At 41.8% G+C, this 17,619-nt stretch overlaps 1 protein-coding gene across 1 annotated transcript; it reads left to right on the top strand.

Moving 5' to 3' along the window:
- Positions 1-201: 201 nt before the first annotated feature.
- dynlrb1 (dynein, light chain, roadblock-type 1) lies at positions 202-4,435 on the top strand. Its single transcript, XM_014131599.2, has 4 exons — positions 202-455; positions 2,755-2,830; positions 3,011-3,178; positions 3,982-4,435. Exons 1-4 carry the CDS (start codon positions 453-455, stop codon positions 4,023-4,025), a joined length of 291 nt encoding a protein of 96 aa, XP_013987074.1. The 5' UTR covers positions 202-452; the 3' UTR covers positions 4,026-4,435.
- The last annotated feature ends 13,184 nt before the right edge of the window (positions 4,436-17,619 follow it).

Below are 17,619 nucleotides of genomic sequence, written 5' to 3'. Positions count from 1 at the left end.
GAGTAAAGTCGGAGAGGATGGAAGGAAGAGATATAAGAGCGGAGGCCATCTTTACAAGGATAAGGGTGGGACACAGACAGTTGAATAAGACATTAAATGTGATAGGAAATCATCCAACAGAAAAGTTGATTACTACCAGGAAACAGAGACAGTGGAGTATGTGCTGATACAGTGTGGGCAGTATCATCATTTTTAAGAGAAACAGGCCTGGCATGTACTGTAGGATTTAGTTCCACCCTGTCTTTGGCCCACACTCCAGTGCAATAGGTGGCGGTAATGCTGCACCATAACGTTGGATGCCTAGCGACAAAAAAATAAACAGCAGTAGAATAAGTGTGCATGAACGGTTGTGGAGTTGTCTGACGACACGACCCTCTACCGGTTTGGCAGTTAGCTGAATTCTGGCTAAATAGCTACATTTCTTGGACGCAAGTTACAACCTCGCCCCCAAAATGGCAAGTGCATTGTATATTATGTGAATACCTTGACATTCGTGTCATTTACATGCTTTGTATAGTTAATATTTTATAACGCCAAGTATTTAGTTAGCTATATAGGCTACATGATGTTGGGCGTTGCCATAGCTAGTTAGCTTGGCTTCGACGCCGGTGGCGAAAATTCCTTTCGTAGAATAGCCGAAGGCAAATGCCGCGTTCATAACAACTAGGAACTTGTGCAAAATTAACTCCGACTGGGTGAAAACGTTTTGAACGGTCAACCATTTCGGAATTCTAAGAAACCCGTATTTTTCTATAGCTCCGACTTCGATTTGAAAACTGACGTCGTGATTTGGCCTCGTTTTTTTTCTCCAAATTCCCAATCTGACAACGCTCTGAATTTACAAACATTCAGAGCGCACTCTGGCACGCCAGATTGAATTTACGAACATACCCCTAATATTCCCTCAACCCAATAACTGTGTTGCTGTAGAGGGCTTGTTACATAGGTGCAGTGTTTGTCACCTCCGTAGGCTGGACATATGACATTAATTACGCTTTTTTCCTAATGAGTAGTTCATTGCATCCGCCATGGAGCCCAGTTTCATTATATTGCCGTAGTTTTGAAGTAATAGCGAAAAAACATATTTTAGGGTGTTTTTCACCCTGCCAGCTCCTATTAGTTCTGTTGAGCACCGTGGCACCAACTCCCTAACGAACGTACCATTATTCCCAGCCCATTGTTCTGCGTCACTATGCCAGCTTCGCTATTGCTGGCAATGAGACCTGCCTGCGTTAACCTTGTAGGCTTACTTCAGGTAATTTTCTATTAACAAGGTTACGGCTACGTGGTGGACAAGCTCACTGTTCGCCTGGGTAGACGTTGTGGTGACCCAAAATGTTAGTGATGTTCTGAGCAAGGAACTTAAACGTTACCTTTTTTACATGGCACATATGGCACTTTTACTTTCTTTAAACCGAATTGAACACGTTTCATTATTTGAGACTAAATTGATTTTATTTATGTATTCTGTTAAGTTAAAATAAGTGTTCATTCAGTATTGTTGTAATTGTCATGATTACAAATATATAAAAATCGTCCGATTTTTATCGGTATCGGCTTTTTTTGGTCCTCCAATAATCGGTTGAAAAAAATCATAATCGGTCGACCTCTATTATGTGTATTAAATCCTGTAATATTGATCTGTATGCCAACGATACAGTTATTTTTTTTTGTTGTTTTTTTGTCATTTAGCAGACGCTCTTATCCAGAGCGACTTACAGTAGTGAATGCATACATTTTTGGGGGGGGTTTTGTACTGGCCCCCTGTGGGAATCGAACCCACAACCCTGGCGTTGCACACACCATGCTGGCATTGCAAACACCATGCTCTACCAACTGAGCCACAGGGATATGCCATTGCACAGACTGTTGACCAAGCTATGTTAGAGCTGCAATCTGATTTTGTTACATTACAGAAAGACCTTGTTGAACTAAGACGTGTAAATATGTTCTCTAATTCACGGCAAAATGTCTCAGATGGGCTACATATTCACTCATTGAATGGTTCTCTCGTCGAGTAGGTTCCCACCTATACATATCTGGGCATTTGGATTGATAAATATCTAACGTTTAAAAAAACATACTGATGAGCTAGTTAAAAAGCTAAGATTTAAAGTGGGCTTATTTTTAAATTTTCTGTTATTGATCTTGCCTCCACGAACAGCAGGAATCAGATTGTACAGTCAACTTTCCTGCCAGTTCTTGGCCATGGTGACACCATTTACCAGAATGCAGCAGTCACTACTCTTAAACCTTTGGATGCCTTCTACCATTGTGTCCTTTGCTTTATTATAGGTGACAGTTTTAATACTCATCCCTGCATCCTGTATCAGAAGGTCGGCTGGACCTTACTAAAGTCCTGTAGATCACTTCATAGGACAATTATAAGCACCCAACAAATGTATTATTATTATTGTTGAAAGGAAATTTTGCAGGCCGCTGGCTAGATCGCTAGCCAAGTTAGCTAACAACATTCTGGTTTGGTACTTTTTCATGAAGGGAAATCATTTCAACTTTGCTAACTCACCCTTCAAACAGTAGATTAACTGCTTAGCAACCCACTGACCAGTCTAATGCTTTGTCACTTTGAAGATGAGTTGGCCTGCTAACGTTAGCTAACTAGTCACTGGCTAGCTAGCTACAGTAGCAAAAGCATTTTATTTTTTCTGTCTTGTTGCAGTCTTGATGATAATGCTTTTAACTTAAGGAAAGTGTGATTTTTAAATTATATTTAAAATAACTGCTGTCTTTTAGGCTGAGGTAGAGGAAACCCTCAAGAGAATTCAGGGTCAAAAAGGGGTGCAAGGAATCATCATTGTCAATGCTGAAGGTAAGCCTAATTGGATGATTACCATAGTTTAAACTGGTTAGCTTTTCCATTAATAATATCCTTAGTTGTGCCATGATTTACCATAATAAAGTTTACTTCAAATGTATTTAAGACGGCAATGATCTCCCACAGACTCAATGCACAATGGTTCCCTCTCCATTCCCCTCTGACATTCTCCAGGCATCCCTATCAAGACCACCCTTGACAACTCCAGCACAGTGCAGTATGCTGGACTCATTCACCAGTTAGTGATGAAGGCACGTAGCACAGTTAGGGACATTGACCCCCAGAATGACCTCACCTTCCTCAGGGTCCGCTCCAAGAAGAATGAGATTATGATTGCTCCAGGTAATGCACAATGATTGTCTCAGTCACATATAGCATGGCTTTTGAACATCGGTGTCCCGTGGTTGCATTACCCCCACATTTATCTTGGATGTTGAATTTTGTCAAATGCAATGCTGCAGTAGTAGTAATTTGTTGTAGAGAGGACACTGACACTACAGAAATGTTTAGAATCTCTAGAAAGTTAAGATTAGGGTTTTCAAATGAACTTTTATTTGTCACGTGCACAGGATACAGCAGGTGTAAACAGTACAGTGAAATTCTTACTTGCAAGCTCTTCAACAGTGCAGTGTCAATATCAAAATAGAAATAACGGGTTGATTAAAAAAAAAAAAATGTATCAATCAACAAAAATAAACACAACATGCAACCATTTCAAAGATTTTTCTGAATGACAGATTATATAAGGAAATCAGTCAATTGAAATATATGCGAATACAGGTATCCATATGTTGGTCACAGAATACAGTAACTTAAAAGGTAGGTGCATGGATCAGAAAACCAGTAAGTGTCTGGTGTGACCACCATTCGCCTCATGCAGTGCGACATCTTCGCATAGAGTTGATCAAACATTTGATTGTGGCCTGTGGAATGCTGTCCCACTCTTCAACGACTGTGCGAAGTTGCTGCATATCTGTATTCCCAGTCATGTGAAATCCATAGATTAGGACCTAATTTATTTATTTAAATTGACTTATTTCCTTATATGAACTTTAAGTCAGTATAATCTTTGAAAATATGGCGTTTTCTGTTTTTGTTCAGTGTATATTTGTTTAGAATAATACCCATTTTGCTTTCCCCTACAGATAAAGACTATTTCCTCATTGTCATTCAGAACCCTTCAGACTGAGAGGATCACCTCCATCTCTTTGCCGTATTTGTTTTTTTCTATTTAATGGCCAAATGTTTATTTTATTGTTTTAGCAAAATGATAAGTTGTACAATAAGCTTTTGGGAGCTTGATTCATATCATCATGGGTGGGTTGATTATATGTATGTTCATGTTTAATCATTGCAGTTCCATCTCCCCTGTCCGAAACGCTCTTTATTGGCACATAACCTTATAAAGGATCGTTGACTGTCATTTTGGGGCGAAGTCCTTAACTTTTACTTATTTATTTTTGGTTTTGAATCCAATAGGTTTTAACAATATTCTTTGTAAACGTTGAGCAGTGTATAACACATCTGCTTCATCATTTTATGTTGGTACCTTGTAAGGACCGATAAGATCTATACAATAAACATTTATCATACAAAAGAGCCTACATTCGGTGACATTTCAAATGTTTGTTGAGCAAAGATGTACAGCTGAATAAATCATTTCAGTGCAGTGTCCACTTATATCCTGAGCTCTCGCCCCCCCTTCCACAAAGATGTACTTCAGTACTTTTCCATCACCCAGGATTTCTCCGTGCTCCTCCATGCAATCACAGGACTCCTTATCAGTCTAGAGGCCTTGAATTATTGGAGTACACATTCCTGCAGTCCACTAAATAATTGGTTTTCTCATACACTAAGAACTTCCGCAATTGCATAATTCAATGCAAAAAATCAACCAATAAGCGCATATTATGCGAGAGCTCGCAATTTTGACAAATCGCCGCACGTTTAGCTCATAAAAGGGTCCAATCAAAAGCGGGTTCGTAATTTTGACCAACTACTGCACTGTTACCCTGAAATTGCCCAATCCAACCCCCCTGGCCTGTCAGCGTATTCACTTGCGAAGATGGGTGATTGTTGATGGCTGACAGGCAGTACAATGAACAGAAATAACTCAATTTGTCATAAAAAATAACAGCTAACGACCGTGCGAAACAATTTCCAAATGTTTTTGGAAACTAGAGAAAGTCGACAATCAGCAGTCACTTCGAATCAGCAAATCATATGAAAATGTCTGAACAGTTAACACAGCAGCGGCAATCACCATGACTGAAGTGGTAGCAGGGAAGACTGGCAAGCGCTGAAAGAATCAAGGCGAGTGCCGTTTTACTCCGCTAACCTTGGCCTTAGTAGGGTGGTCGGCACTCTGCCCTCCTCAGTCTAACTATGGAGAGCGCTGCTCAAAGCACCGAGTGCAACTTAGCCTTTTTAAACTCTAAAACTTAAGGATCACGAAAGCACAGGATTTTTTTTTGTAATGGAATAGTACATATCAACCACAATACTCTATTTTTACGTTTTCTATTCTAAATCTCCCTTACGACCCTTTCAGAAAAAAATGGCGACAGCGATGCATCTCGTGTTGATAGCAAGCCCCAAGCCTGATGGAGAGGTGTGAGTGGATTATGACAGCTGTTTGTTCAGGAAAATAGAAACATCTAAAGTGCTCAATGTTGTTTAATTGTTTTTGATTTCTGTTTAAAATCGTCAACTGAGAACATTATTTTTTATTGTTTTATAAAATTAACGTGGGAAAAAACATCGCAATATGTATTGCAGCATTTCAGAAAAGCTAGTGCAAAATCTATTTTTGGCCGCAGAAATCACAAAAAATGTCGAAATCCAGGAATGACTGCTAAAAGGATATAATGATGTAATTTATAATCAGGCCTGTAAAAGCTAGTGCTGAGCGAGTAGTTATTTTTAGGTCGTTTCGGTAAAAAAAAAGACATTTTAAAATGATTTTTTGCTCTTTTTAAAGCCCAAAAGAGAACAATAAATTGCAAAAACATTAAATATCCCATTTGTCTCTCAGGCCCACATTGGGTAGACATAAATAGGAAATTACTATGAAATTCTACTATTTCAACGGTGTAGATTACTAGTTTTGAATTTTCATTCCTTAAAGTCATCTCATCTCTAGTCAGGCTGTGGCAGCCATCCAGACAATGTTATCTCTGTGCTCCCCATACTGTCTTGAGTCATCCTGTGTTGCTGCCATGCTATGTTGTCTTAGGTCTATCTTTTATGTTGTGGTGTCTCTCTTGTTGTGATGTGTTTTTTGTCCTATATTACATTTTTTTTTAAATGTAATCGCTCCTGTCCTCGCAGGAGGCCTTTTGCGTTTTGGTAGGCCGTCATTGTAAATAAGAATTTGTTCTTAACTGACTTGCCTAGTTAAATAAAGGTACATATATTCTATTTAGCTAGCCTGGCTAAGCATGCAGCAGAGCTGTCTGATTAATAATTTTACTAGTTCTTCAAGGTAGATAAGGCATAGTTACACGAATTTACCATATTCCTCTCATGTGTTGTGTACATTCCTCGCCTATGCTGTCAGTGTGTATCTAGCATAACGTAGCACGTGCAAAAGCACAGACAGAAGAGGAAACCCAAACACGTCACGGGGGCTGTGAACCTGAAGCATCCGTTTAGAATGTTTTCTCACCACCAAATATGGTAGTGAGAGGTAGTCCAGTCATAGGTAAGGTAAACTCACTCACTTTTGTACATCGCCTTGGTCTGTACAATTGACCTTTATTTTAGTGCCCCAAAAACTTAATACTTCCAGATCAACTGTAAGGTCAATACCATTGTAAAGCACAATTTCTCCCCTTTCCAACAAAATTAATGACATGGCCTCCACGCTGCCCGTTTCTGCATAATTCAAGAAGGCAATGCTCTCTGTCGGGTCTTTTTGAAAATGGCGGGTGGGGAAGCGAAACTAATGCGTGATAGTGAGAAGGAGAGGAGATGTGTGGGAAAACTGCTTTTTTTCACTCAATCTGTCGAATTTATCACCTTGTCGCCTCTAAAATGTAAATAGAACACTATAAAGAGTTTATATAATGTGCCATTACATACCTATTTGAAGGTTTGTGTCGAATTTTAATCGTGTTTTTAGGGCGGTGCTAAAGTGATCTTCAGAAGTAAACAGCGGCTTTGAGAGTCACGATCGCTTACAGTGATGACGCAAAAAATGACTAGGTATCCCCCCTTACCCCGTCACTGTCCATTTCTTGTTTTTAAACGATGAGAAAAGTGCTACACCAGGTGGAGAGAGATTGTAAGTCAGAAATAGTTGCTTTATGCGTGCTGTACGTTACGGCATGACACGTCACGATGTAACGGAGGGTCAGTTTTTTTCAACTTTTCTCCAATACTATATAGCCATTACCATGTCGATCAACGCTTGAATAGAAACGTAGTTCACACCCCATATTTTGAAGTCGCTACAGTCCCATTCGTTTTCTTTGTAGCCTCGTTTGAATGTCGCGGTTGCGCACATTTGTACGGAATGGGGTGAGTTTACATTAGTTGGAGAGGATGGAACTAGTTGAAACTGGACCGACATTCTGCACATTTTCTCATCGACGAAGGATCTGATCAATATATTTGTTCCCAAAACTAGAATCTGTTACAAACAGTGCATTACCTTTTTTTTTTTTTAAATTGCATTGTTTTGAAGGTGTGCAAAGTCTAATTGAATTTGTGAGCAAGTGCACTACAGAGGAAGCGTTCCCTAATGGAAATATCCGAATACATGCTGCAGTAGGATCTTACTGGCTTGTGCTTGGCTTTGCCCACCTCCTTGCTTGTTCTGCCCACTATCCTTAATTTGCTCCCACTGTAAACGACACAGATTAACTATCTTGGATTACTTATGAATATCTTTGTTAAAAGTGTACCCGTCTCTGTCTGAGCTTGAAAGAACGGGCGCAGTGGATTCTGGTCATTGTAGTTAATTACCATGTTTCTGCTCTGAAATAGGTTGAATATTTGCTTAATGAAAACTACAGCTCCGTTCAGCACATCGTCCCACGTTGTTCGACTTGATTTATCTCGTGAATGATTTGATTTCTCTCTGATGAAACGGCACGTTGGGCTCACAAAAAAACTATCTCAATGGAATTAAAGTAATTGAACCGACATCAGTCAATTATTAGTTTAATAACCCCCCAAAAATAAATCAGTTAATCGCTCAGCACTAGTAAAAGCAAAGTCATATTCTGGGTGCGTTCCACAACTAAGGTTGTGACCTGTGTGATAGTAATTTATGAAAGTCCTTCCTACTTCCTGGTGCAACAGGCACATTATACATACAAAAATCAAATTTGTTCAAATATAGAGACTGAGCAACATTTTTAGTTAATAAAAGTGTATAAGCAAAGGTGGTCTAATCTGGGATCAAAGTACAAATATTATTTTAAAGACAGGGCTTGTTTTAGATGAGTAATTTCAGAGATTTCGTATACAACGTTACCTCATTCAAAAAAACAGAGGGATAGTTTTTAGAAAACAGTTGAGTGTAAAATATTTTTATCATAATTAAATTATTGTACATAAATCAAGCTTTTCTGTCCTCCATTAGGAAGCCAAACCTGACATAAATCAACGATCATTATGGGTAATCCAGTATTGAAATGCATCCAAAAATGTTTTGCTGAATTAAGTCAGTTAATTAAGTCGGAGTAAAACATCTCGCTTCGCCTCTTCCTCTCTGCCCAAACCAGAACTGTTTTGGTAATATAAATTAGAATGAATAGAACAGACTTCCCCATTTAAGTCAATGATGGCATAATGGGTGGACTGGCAACCATTTTGAGCATACCCATGCCAGGAAGTGTACCCTTCAAGCTGTGACTCAATTCAACTGACGTTACAACAAATACATTCCATTGCATGATACACATTGTACATTACCATGGCAATCCAGCATCAGTTGATAGAACATTCCAAATGACCATAGAAATGATTGCATCACGATACCAGGGTGAGTTTACAAGTCTATGGAAGAGGCTAACTAGGAAGCATCATCTTTGTAGTGGTTATACCAGGGGTCTGGTATGGCATCCCAGCAAAATAAATATTGGGTGTAGGCCGATCATAATTAAAGCGAACCAAATTCACATATAAATGTGGGTTATAGATTTTTTATTTCACCTTTATTTAACCAGGTAGGCAAGTTGAGAACAAGTTCTCATTTACAATTGCGACCTGGCCAAGATAAAGCAAAGCAGTTCGACAACATACAAAAACACAGAGTTACACATGGAGTAAAACAACATACAATCAATGATACAGTAGAAAAAAATAAGACTATATACAATGTGAGCAAATGATGTGAGATAAGGGAGGTAAAGGCAAAAAAGGCCATGGTGGCAAAGTAAATAAAGTATAGCAAGTAAAACACTGGAATGGTAGATTTGTAATTTGAAGAAAGTTCAAAGTTAAAATATAAATAATAAGGTGCAAAGGAGCAAAATAAATAAAATAAATAAATACAGTAGGGGAAGAGGTAGTAGTTTGGGCTAAATTATAGATGGGCTATGTACAGGTGCAGTGATCTGGGAGCTGCTCTGATAGCTGGTGCTTAAAGCTAGTGATGGAGATAAGTGTTTCCAGTTTCAGAGATTTTTGTAGTTTGTTCCAGTCATTGGCAGCAGAGAACTGGAAGGAGAGATGACCAAAGGAGGAGTTGGCTTTAGGGATGACCAGAGAGATATACCTGCTGGAGCGCGTGCTACAGGTGGGTGCTGCTATGATGACCAGTGAGCGGAGATAAGGGGGGACTTTACCTAGCAGGGTCTTGTAGATGACCTGGAGCCAATTTGTTTGGCGACGATTATGAAGCGAAGGCCAGCCAACGAGAGCGTACAGGTCGCAGTGGTGGGTAGTATATGGGGCTTTGGTGACAAAACGGATGGCACTGTGATAGACTGCATCCAGCTTGTTGAGTAGGGTATTGGAGGCTATTTTGTAAATGACATCGCCGAAGTCGAGGATTGGTAGGAGGGTCAGTTTTACGAGGGTATGTTTGGCAGCATGAGTGAAGGATGCTTTGTTGCGAAATAGGAAACCAATTCTAGATTTAAATTTGGATTGGAGATGATTGATGTGTGTCTGGAAGGAGAGTTTACAGTCTAACCAGACACCTAGGTATTTGTAGTTGTCCACAAATTCTAAGTTGGAACCGTCCAGAGAAGTGATGCTGGACAGGCGGGCAGGTGCAGGCAGGAATCGGTTGAAGAGCATGCTTTTAGTTTTACTTGTATTTAGGAGCAGTTGGAGACCACGGAAGGAGAGTTGTATGGCATTGAAGCTCTTCTGGAGGGTTGTTAACACAGTGTCCAAAGAAGGGCCAGAAGTATACAGAATGGTGTCGTCTGCGTAGAGGTGGATCAGAGATTCACCAGCAGCAAGAGCGACATCATTGATGTATACAGAGAAAAGAGTTGGCCCAAGAATTGAACCCTGTGGTACCCCCATAGAGACTGCCAGAGGTCCGGACAGCAGGCCGTCCGATTTGACACACTGAACTCTATCAGAGAAGTAGTTGGTGAACCAGGCGACGCAATCGTTTGAGAAACCAAGGCTACTGAGTCTGCCGATGAGGATGTGGTGATTAACAGAGTCAAAAGCTTTGGCCAGGTCAATGAATACGGCAGCACAGTATTGTTTCTTATCGATGGCGGTTACGATGTCGTTTAGGACCTTGAGCGTGGCTGAGGTGCACCCATGACCAGCTCTGAAACCAGATTGCATAGCGGAGAGGGTGCGGGGGGATTCGAAATGGTCGGTAATCTGTTTGTTGACTTGGCTTTCGAAGACCTTAGAAAGGCAGGGTAGGATGGATATAGGTCTGTAGCAATTTGGGTCAAGAGTGTCACCTCCTTTGAAGAGGGGGATGACAGCAGCTGCTTTCCAATCTATGGGAATCTCAGACGACACGAAAGAGAGGTTGAACAGGCTAGTAATAGGGGTTGCAATAATTTCGGCAGATAATTTTAGAAAGAAAGGGTCCAGATTGTCAAGCCCAGCTGATTTGTAGGGGTCCAGATTTTGCCGCTCTTTCAGAACATCAGCTGAATGGATTTGGGAGAAGGAGAAATGGGGGAGGCTTGGGCGAGTAGCTGTAGGGGGTGCAGTGCTGTTGAATGCAGTAGGGGTAGTTAGGTGGAAAGCATGGCCAGCCGTAGAAAAATGCTTATTGAAATTCTCAATTATAGTGGGCTTATCGGTGGTGACAGAGTTTCCTATCCTCAGTGCAGTTGGGAGGAGGTGTTCTTATTCTCCATGGACTTTACAATGTCCCAGAACTTTTTAGAGTTTGAGTTGCAGGAAGCAAATTTCTGTTTGAAAAAGCTAGCCTTGGCGTTTCTAACTGCCTGTGTGTATTGGTTTCTAACTTCCCTGAAAAGTTGCATATCGCGGGGGCAGTTCGATGCTAATGCAGAACGCCACAGGATATTTTTGTGTTGGTTAAGGGCAGTCAGGTCTGGGGAGAACCAAGGGCTATATCTGTTCCTGGTTCTAAATTTCTTGAAAGGGGCATGCTTATTTAAGATGGTGAGGAAGGCATTTAAAAAAAATAACCAGGCATCCTCTACTGACGGGATGAGGTCAATATCCTTCCAGGATACCAGGGCCAGGTCGATTAGAAAGGCTTGCTCGTTGAAATGTTTTAGGGAGCGTTTGACAGTGATGAGTGGAGGTCGTATGACCGCTGACCCATTACGGGTGCAGGCAATGAGGCAGTGATCGCTGAGATCTTGGTTGAAAACAGCAGAGGTGTATTTAGAGGGCACGTTGGTTAGGATGATATCTATGAGGGTGCCAGTGTTTGCGGCTTTGGGGTTGTACCTGGTGGGTTCATTAATAATTTGTGTGAGATTGAGGGCATCAAGCTTGGATTGTAGGATGGCTGGGGTGTTAAGCATGTCCCAGTTTAGGTCACCTAGTAGCACGAGCTCTGAAGATGGATGGGGAGCAATCAGTTCACATATGGTGTCCAGAGCACAGCTAGGGGCCGAGGGGGGTCTATAGCAGGCGGCAACGGTGAGAGACTTGTTTTTGGAGAGGTGGATTTTTAAAAGTAGAAGTTCAAATTGTTTGGGTTCAGACCTGGATAGCAGGACAGAACTCTGCAGGCTATCTCTGCAGTAGATTGCAACACCGCCCCCTTTGGTCGTTCTATCTTGTCTGAAAACGTTGTAGTTAGGGATGAAGATTTCAGAGTTTTTGGTGGACTTCCTAAGCCAAGATTCAGACACAGCTAGGACATCCGGGTTGGCAGAGTGTGCTAAAGCAGTGAATAAAACAAACTTAGGGAGGAGGCTTCTAAGGTTTACATGCATGAAACCAAGGCTATTACGGTTACAGAAGTCATCAAAAGAGAGCGCCTGGGGAGTAGGAGTGGAGCCAGGCACTGCAGGGCCTGGATTCACCTCTACATCCCCAGAGGAGCAGAGAAGAATGAGTATGAGGGTACGGCTAAAAGCTATAAGAATTGGTCGTCTGTGACGTCCAGAATAGAGAGAAAAAGGAGCAGGTTTCTATCATTCTCATTGAAAGCAAGTCTAAGAAGCGGTATGGAAAATATATTTCAGTGGTTTAGAAGGTACAATGATTCTCTACACCAGGGGTAGTCAGTTTACCCTATGAGGTCCAGAGCCTGCTGGTTTTCTGTTCTACCTGGTAATTAATTGCACACACCTAGTGTCACAGGTCTAAATCAGTCCCTGATTAGAGGGGAACAATGGAAAAAATTCAGTGGAACTGGCTTCGATGTCCAGAGTTGAGTTTGAGGGCTCAACACCATACTTGCTTGTTTTGTCACAAACTGAAATTAGGCAAACTATTTGAATTTTAGAAACCAGGAAATGGCAGGGAGATTTCTGTATGGTGCACCTTTAACATTTGGGGCGGAAGGTAGCTTCGTGGTTAGAGCGTTGGGCCAATAACAGAAAGGTTGCTAGATCGAATCCCTGAGTTGACAAGGTAAAAAGCTATCGTTTTGCCCCTGAACAAGGCAGTTTAACCCACTGTTCCTAGGCCGTAAAGTGTCTGAAGTTGAGGGACCATAGGGCAGAAAAGGCAGTGTGGAGTAAGGGGTAGCTAGAAGATGGTTGGCCATGGAGTAAACATAAAATGGGGTGCGGCCCATGTCCAGTCATACTCGTCTCAGCGTGTGTCCCTCGATGTAATTCCGTCTCAGTTGCAGCATTTAAATCGTGGTCATCGTGTGTCTGTGAATCACAACATTAAAGACGCAGTGATCACAGCATTTTCAAAAATTGAGCCATAGAAAATACAATTTAAGCATTGAGGACTAAGGTTGGGCGGTTTCCAGATATTCATACCGTCCTCTCATCTCGGGATTTACGGTATTACCGGCTTAATACACAAGGGGGCGCCATTTAAAAAAAGAAAATACCATTGGGCATCGGTTACCAGAATGCTAGCAAAATTTGCCCAAGTAATAGTGAATTTCCATAGAGGATGCTAGCTAAATATGCTAACGAGCACAAATGAAAATAAACTGATTGCAACGACAGGCAATCCAGCTCAAAGTTGTGTGTATACACTACCGGTCAAAGGTTTTAGGACACCTCATTCAAGGGTTTTTCTTTATTTTTACAATTTTCTACGTTGTAGAATAATAGAAGACATAAACTATGAAATAACACATGGAATCATGTAGTAACCAAAACTGTTAAACAAATCAAAATATATTTTAGATTCTTCAAATAGCCACCCTTTGCCTTGGTGACAGCTTTGCACACTCTTGGCATTCTCTGAACCAGCTTCACTTGGAATGCTTTTCCAACAGTCTTGAAGGAGTTCCCACATATGCTGAACACTTGTTGGCTGCTTTTCCTTTACACTGCGTTCCGACTCAACGGACCGCAGAGTGAAGGAAAAGCAGCTAACAAGTGGTGTTCTTTCCCTATTAGCTGCTGCTAGTAGCAGCAGCAGCTAATGGGGATCCATAATAAATACAAACCATCTCAATTTGGTTGAGATCGGGGGATTGTGGAGGCCAGGTCATCTGATGCAGCACTCCATCGCTCTAATTCTTGGTAAAATAGCCCTTACACAGCCTGGAGGTGTGTTTGGTCATTGTCCTGTTGAAAAACAAATTATAGTCCCCCTAAGCGTATCGCTGCAGAATGCTGTGGTAGCCATGCTGGTTAAGTGTGACTTGAATTCTGAATAAATCACAGACAGTGTCACCAGCAAAGCACCCCCACACCATAACACCACCTCCTCCATGCTTTACGGCAGGAAATATACACGCGGAGATCATCCGTTCACCCACACCCCGTCTCACAAAGACGTAGCGGTTGGAACCATAAATCTCCAATTTGGACTACAGACCGAAGGACAAATTTCCACCAGTCCAATGTCCATTGCTCGTGTTTCTTGGCCCGAGCGAGTCTCTTTTTATTGGTGTTCTTTAGTAGTGGTTTCTTTGCGGCAATTCGACCATGAAGGCCTGATTCACCTCTGAACAGTTGATGTTGAGATGTGTCTGTTACTTGAACTATGAAGCATTTATTTGGGCTGCAATTTCTGAGGCTGGTATCTCTAATGAACTTATTCTCTGCAGCAGAGGTAACTCTGGGTCTTCCATTCCTGTGGCAGTCCTCATAAGAGCCAGTTTCATCATAGTGCTAGGAAGCACAGTTCCCGCTCAGCCCAGTCAAAACTGTTCGCTGCTCTGGCACCCCAATGGTGGAACAAGCTCCCTCACGACGCCAGGACAGCGGAGTCAATCACCACCTTCCGGAGACACCTGAAACCCCACCTCTTTAAGGAATACCTAGGATAGGATAAAGTAATCCTTCTAACCCCCCCCTTAAAAGATTTAGATGCACTATTGTAAAGTGGTTGTTCCACTGGATATCATAAGGTGAATGCACCAATTTGTAAGTCGCTCTGGATAAGAGCGTCTGCTAAATGACTTAAATGTAAATGTAATGTTTTTTGTGACTGCACTTGAAACTTTCAAAGTTCTTGAATTTTCCGTATTGACTGACCTTCATGTCTTAAGGTAATGATGGACTGTCATTTTTCTTTGCTTATTTGAGCTGTTCTTGCCATAATATGGACTTGGTCTTTTACCAAATAGGGCTATCTTCTGTATACTCCCCTACCTTGTCACAACACAACTGAAATTCCACAAATGTAACTTTTAACAAGGCACACCTGTTAATTGAAATGCATTCCAGGTGACTACCTCATGAAGCTGGTTGAGAGAATGCCAAGAGTGTGCAAAGCTGTCATTTGAAGAATCTCAAATGTAAAATATTTTGATTTAACACTACATGATTCCATAAGTTTGATGTCTTTGCTATTCTACAATGTAGAAAATAGTAAAAATAAAGAAAAACCCTTGAATGAGTAGGTGTATAAAACTTTTGACCATGTGTGTGAGATCTATCTCTCAAAAGTATAAATGCAACATGTAAAGTGTTGGTCCCATGGGCCAGAAACCGAAAGGTTGCTGGATCGAATCCCCGAGCTGACAAGGTAAAAATCTGTTGTTCTGCCCCGGAGTTCCCCGGTAGGCCGTCATTATAAATAAGAATTTGTTCATAACTAACTTGCCTAGTTAAATAAAAATGAGCTGAAATAAAACATCCCAGAAATTTTCAATACACAAAAAAAGCTAATTTCTCTCCAATTTTGTGATCAAATATATTTACATCCCTGTTAGTGAGCATTTCTTCTTTGCCAAGATAATCCATCCACCTGACAGGTGTGGCATTAAACAGCATGATTACACAGGTACACCTTTTGCTGGGGACAATTAAAGGCCAGTCTAAAATGTGCCGTTTTGTCACAACACATTGCCACAGATGTCTCAAGTTGAGGGAGTGTGCAATTGGCATTTTGACTGCAGGAATGTCCACCAGAGCTATTGCATGTTAATTTCTCTACCATAAGACTCCTCCAATGTTTTTAGAGAATTTGGCAGTATGTCCAACTGGCCTCACAACCACAGACCAGATGTAACCATGCCAGCCCAGGACCTCCACGTCCGGCTTCTTCACCTGTGGGATCGTCTGAGACCAGCCACCTGGATAGCTGATGAAACTGAGGAGTATTTCTGTCTGTAATAAACCCCCTTTTGTGGAGAAAAACTCATTCCGATTGGCTGGGCCTAGCTCTCCAGTGTGTGGGCCTGGCTCCCATGTCTGTGAAATCAAATCAAATTTTATTTGTCACATGCGCCGAATACAACAATTGTAGACTTTACCACGAAATGCTTACTTACAAGCCCTCAACCAACAGTGCAGTTTAAGAAGAAAATATTTACCAAGTAGACTCAAATAAAAAGTAATAATAAAAGTAACACAATAAGAATAACAATAACGAGGCTATATACAGGGGGCACCGGTACCGAGTCAGTGTGCAGGGGTACAGGCTAATTGAGGTAATCTGTACATGTAGGTGACTATGCATAGGTAAAAAACAAACAGCGAGTGTACAAAAGGGAGTGGGGTTCAATGCAAATTGTCCGGTGGTGACTATGAATTGTTCAGCAGTCCTATGGCTTGGGGGCAGAAGCTGCCAAGGAGCCTACCGGTCCTAAACTCGGCGCTCCGTTACCGCTTGCCGTGCGGAGCAGAGAAAACAGTCTATAACTTGTGTGACTGGAGTCTCCAACAACCTCACGGGCCTTCCTCTGACACCGCCTATTGTATAGGTCCTGGATGGCAGGAAGCTTGGGCCGCTCGCACTTCCCTCTGTAGCGCCTTACGATCAGATGCCGAGTAGTTGCCATACCAGGCGGTGATACAGCTGGCCAGGATGCTCTCGATGGTGCTGCTGTAGAACCCCTTGAGGATCTGGGGACCCACACCAAATCCCTTCAGCCTCCTGAGGAGGAAAAGGTATTGTCGTGCCCTCTTCACGACTGTCTTGATATGTTTGGACCATGATAGTTTGTTGGTGATGTGGACACCAAGGTCCTTAACTCTCGACCCACTCCACTACAGCCCTGTCGATGTTAAAGGGGGCCTGTTTGGCCCACCTTTTCCTGTAGTCCACGATCAGCTCCTTTGTCTTGCTCACATTGAGGGAGAGGTTGTTGTCCTGGCACCACACTGCCAGTTCTCTGACCACCTCACTATAGGCCGTCTCATCGTTGTTGGTGATCAGGCCTACCAATGTTGTCGTCAGCAAACTTAATAATGGTGTTGGAGTCGTGTTTGGCCACGCAGTCATGGTCATAGGTCTAATGAATTTATTTCAATTTACTGATTTCATTATATGAACTTTAACTCAGTAAAATTGTTAATTGTTGCATGTTGCGTTTTCGTTATTGTTCAGTGTATATACATTGCAATCGGAAGTATTCAGACCCTCAGACATTTCAGAGACTTGTCCAAAAGCCACTCCTGCGTTGTCTTTGGTTGTGTGCTTAGGGTTGTTGTCCTGTTGGAAGGAGAACCTTGGCCCCAGTCTGAGGTCCTGAGCACTCTGGAGTAGGTTTTCATCAAGGATCTCTGTAGTCTGTTTATCTTTCCCTCGATCCTGACTAGTCTCCCAGTCCCTGCCGCTGAAAAACATCCCCACAGCATGATGCTGCCACCACGCTTCACCGTAGGGATGGTGCCAGATTTCCTCAAGACATGACGCTTGGCATTCAGGCCAAAGAGTTCAATCTTGGTTTCATCAGACCAGAAAATCTTGTTTCTCATGGTCTGAGAGTCCCATTAAGTGCCTTTTGGCAAAGTCCAAGCGGGATGTCATGTCTTTTACTGAGGAGTGGC

Source organism: Salmo salar, chromosome ssa12 (assembly GCF_905237065.1).
Source record: "Salmo salar chromosome ssa12, Ssal_v3.1, whole genome shotgun sequence".
In the NCBI taxonomy this organism is placed as follows: Eukaryota; Metazoa; Chordata; class Actinopteri; order Salmoniformes; family Salmonidae; genus Salmo; species Salmo salar.
The sequence above is the reverse complement of the archived record's forward strand: the minus strand, read 5'-3'. Positions and strand labels throughout refer to the sequence as shown.

Coding starts and splice junctions, on each gene's coding strand:
- dynlrb1 (XM_014131599.2), top strand. Junction 2,831..3,010: donor CATCATTGTCAATGCTGAAG/GTAAGCCTAATT, acceptor GACATTCTCCAG/GCATCCCTATCAAGACCACC. Junction 3,179..3,981: donor TGAGATTATGATTGCTCCAG/GTAATGCACAAT, acceptor TTTCCCCTACAG/ATAAAGACTATTTCCTCATT.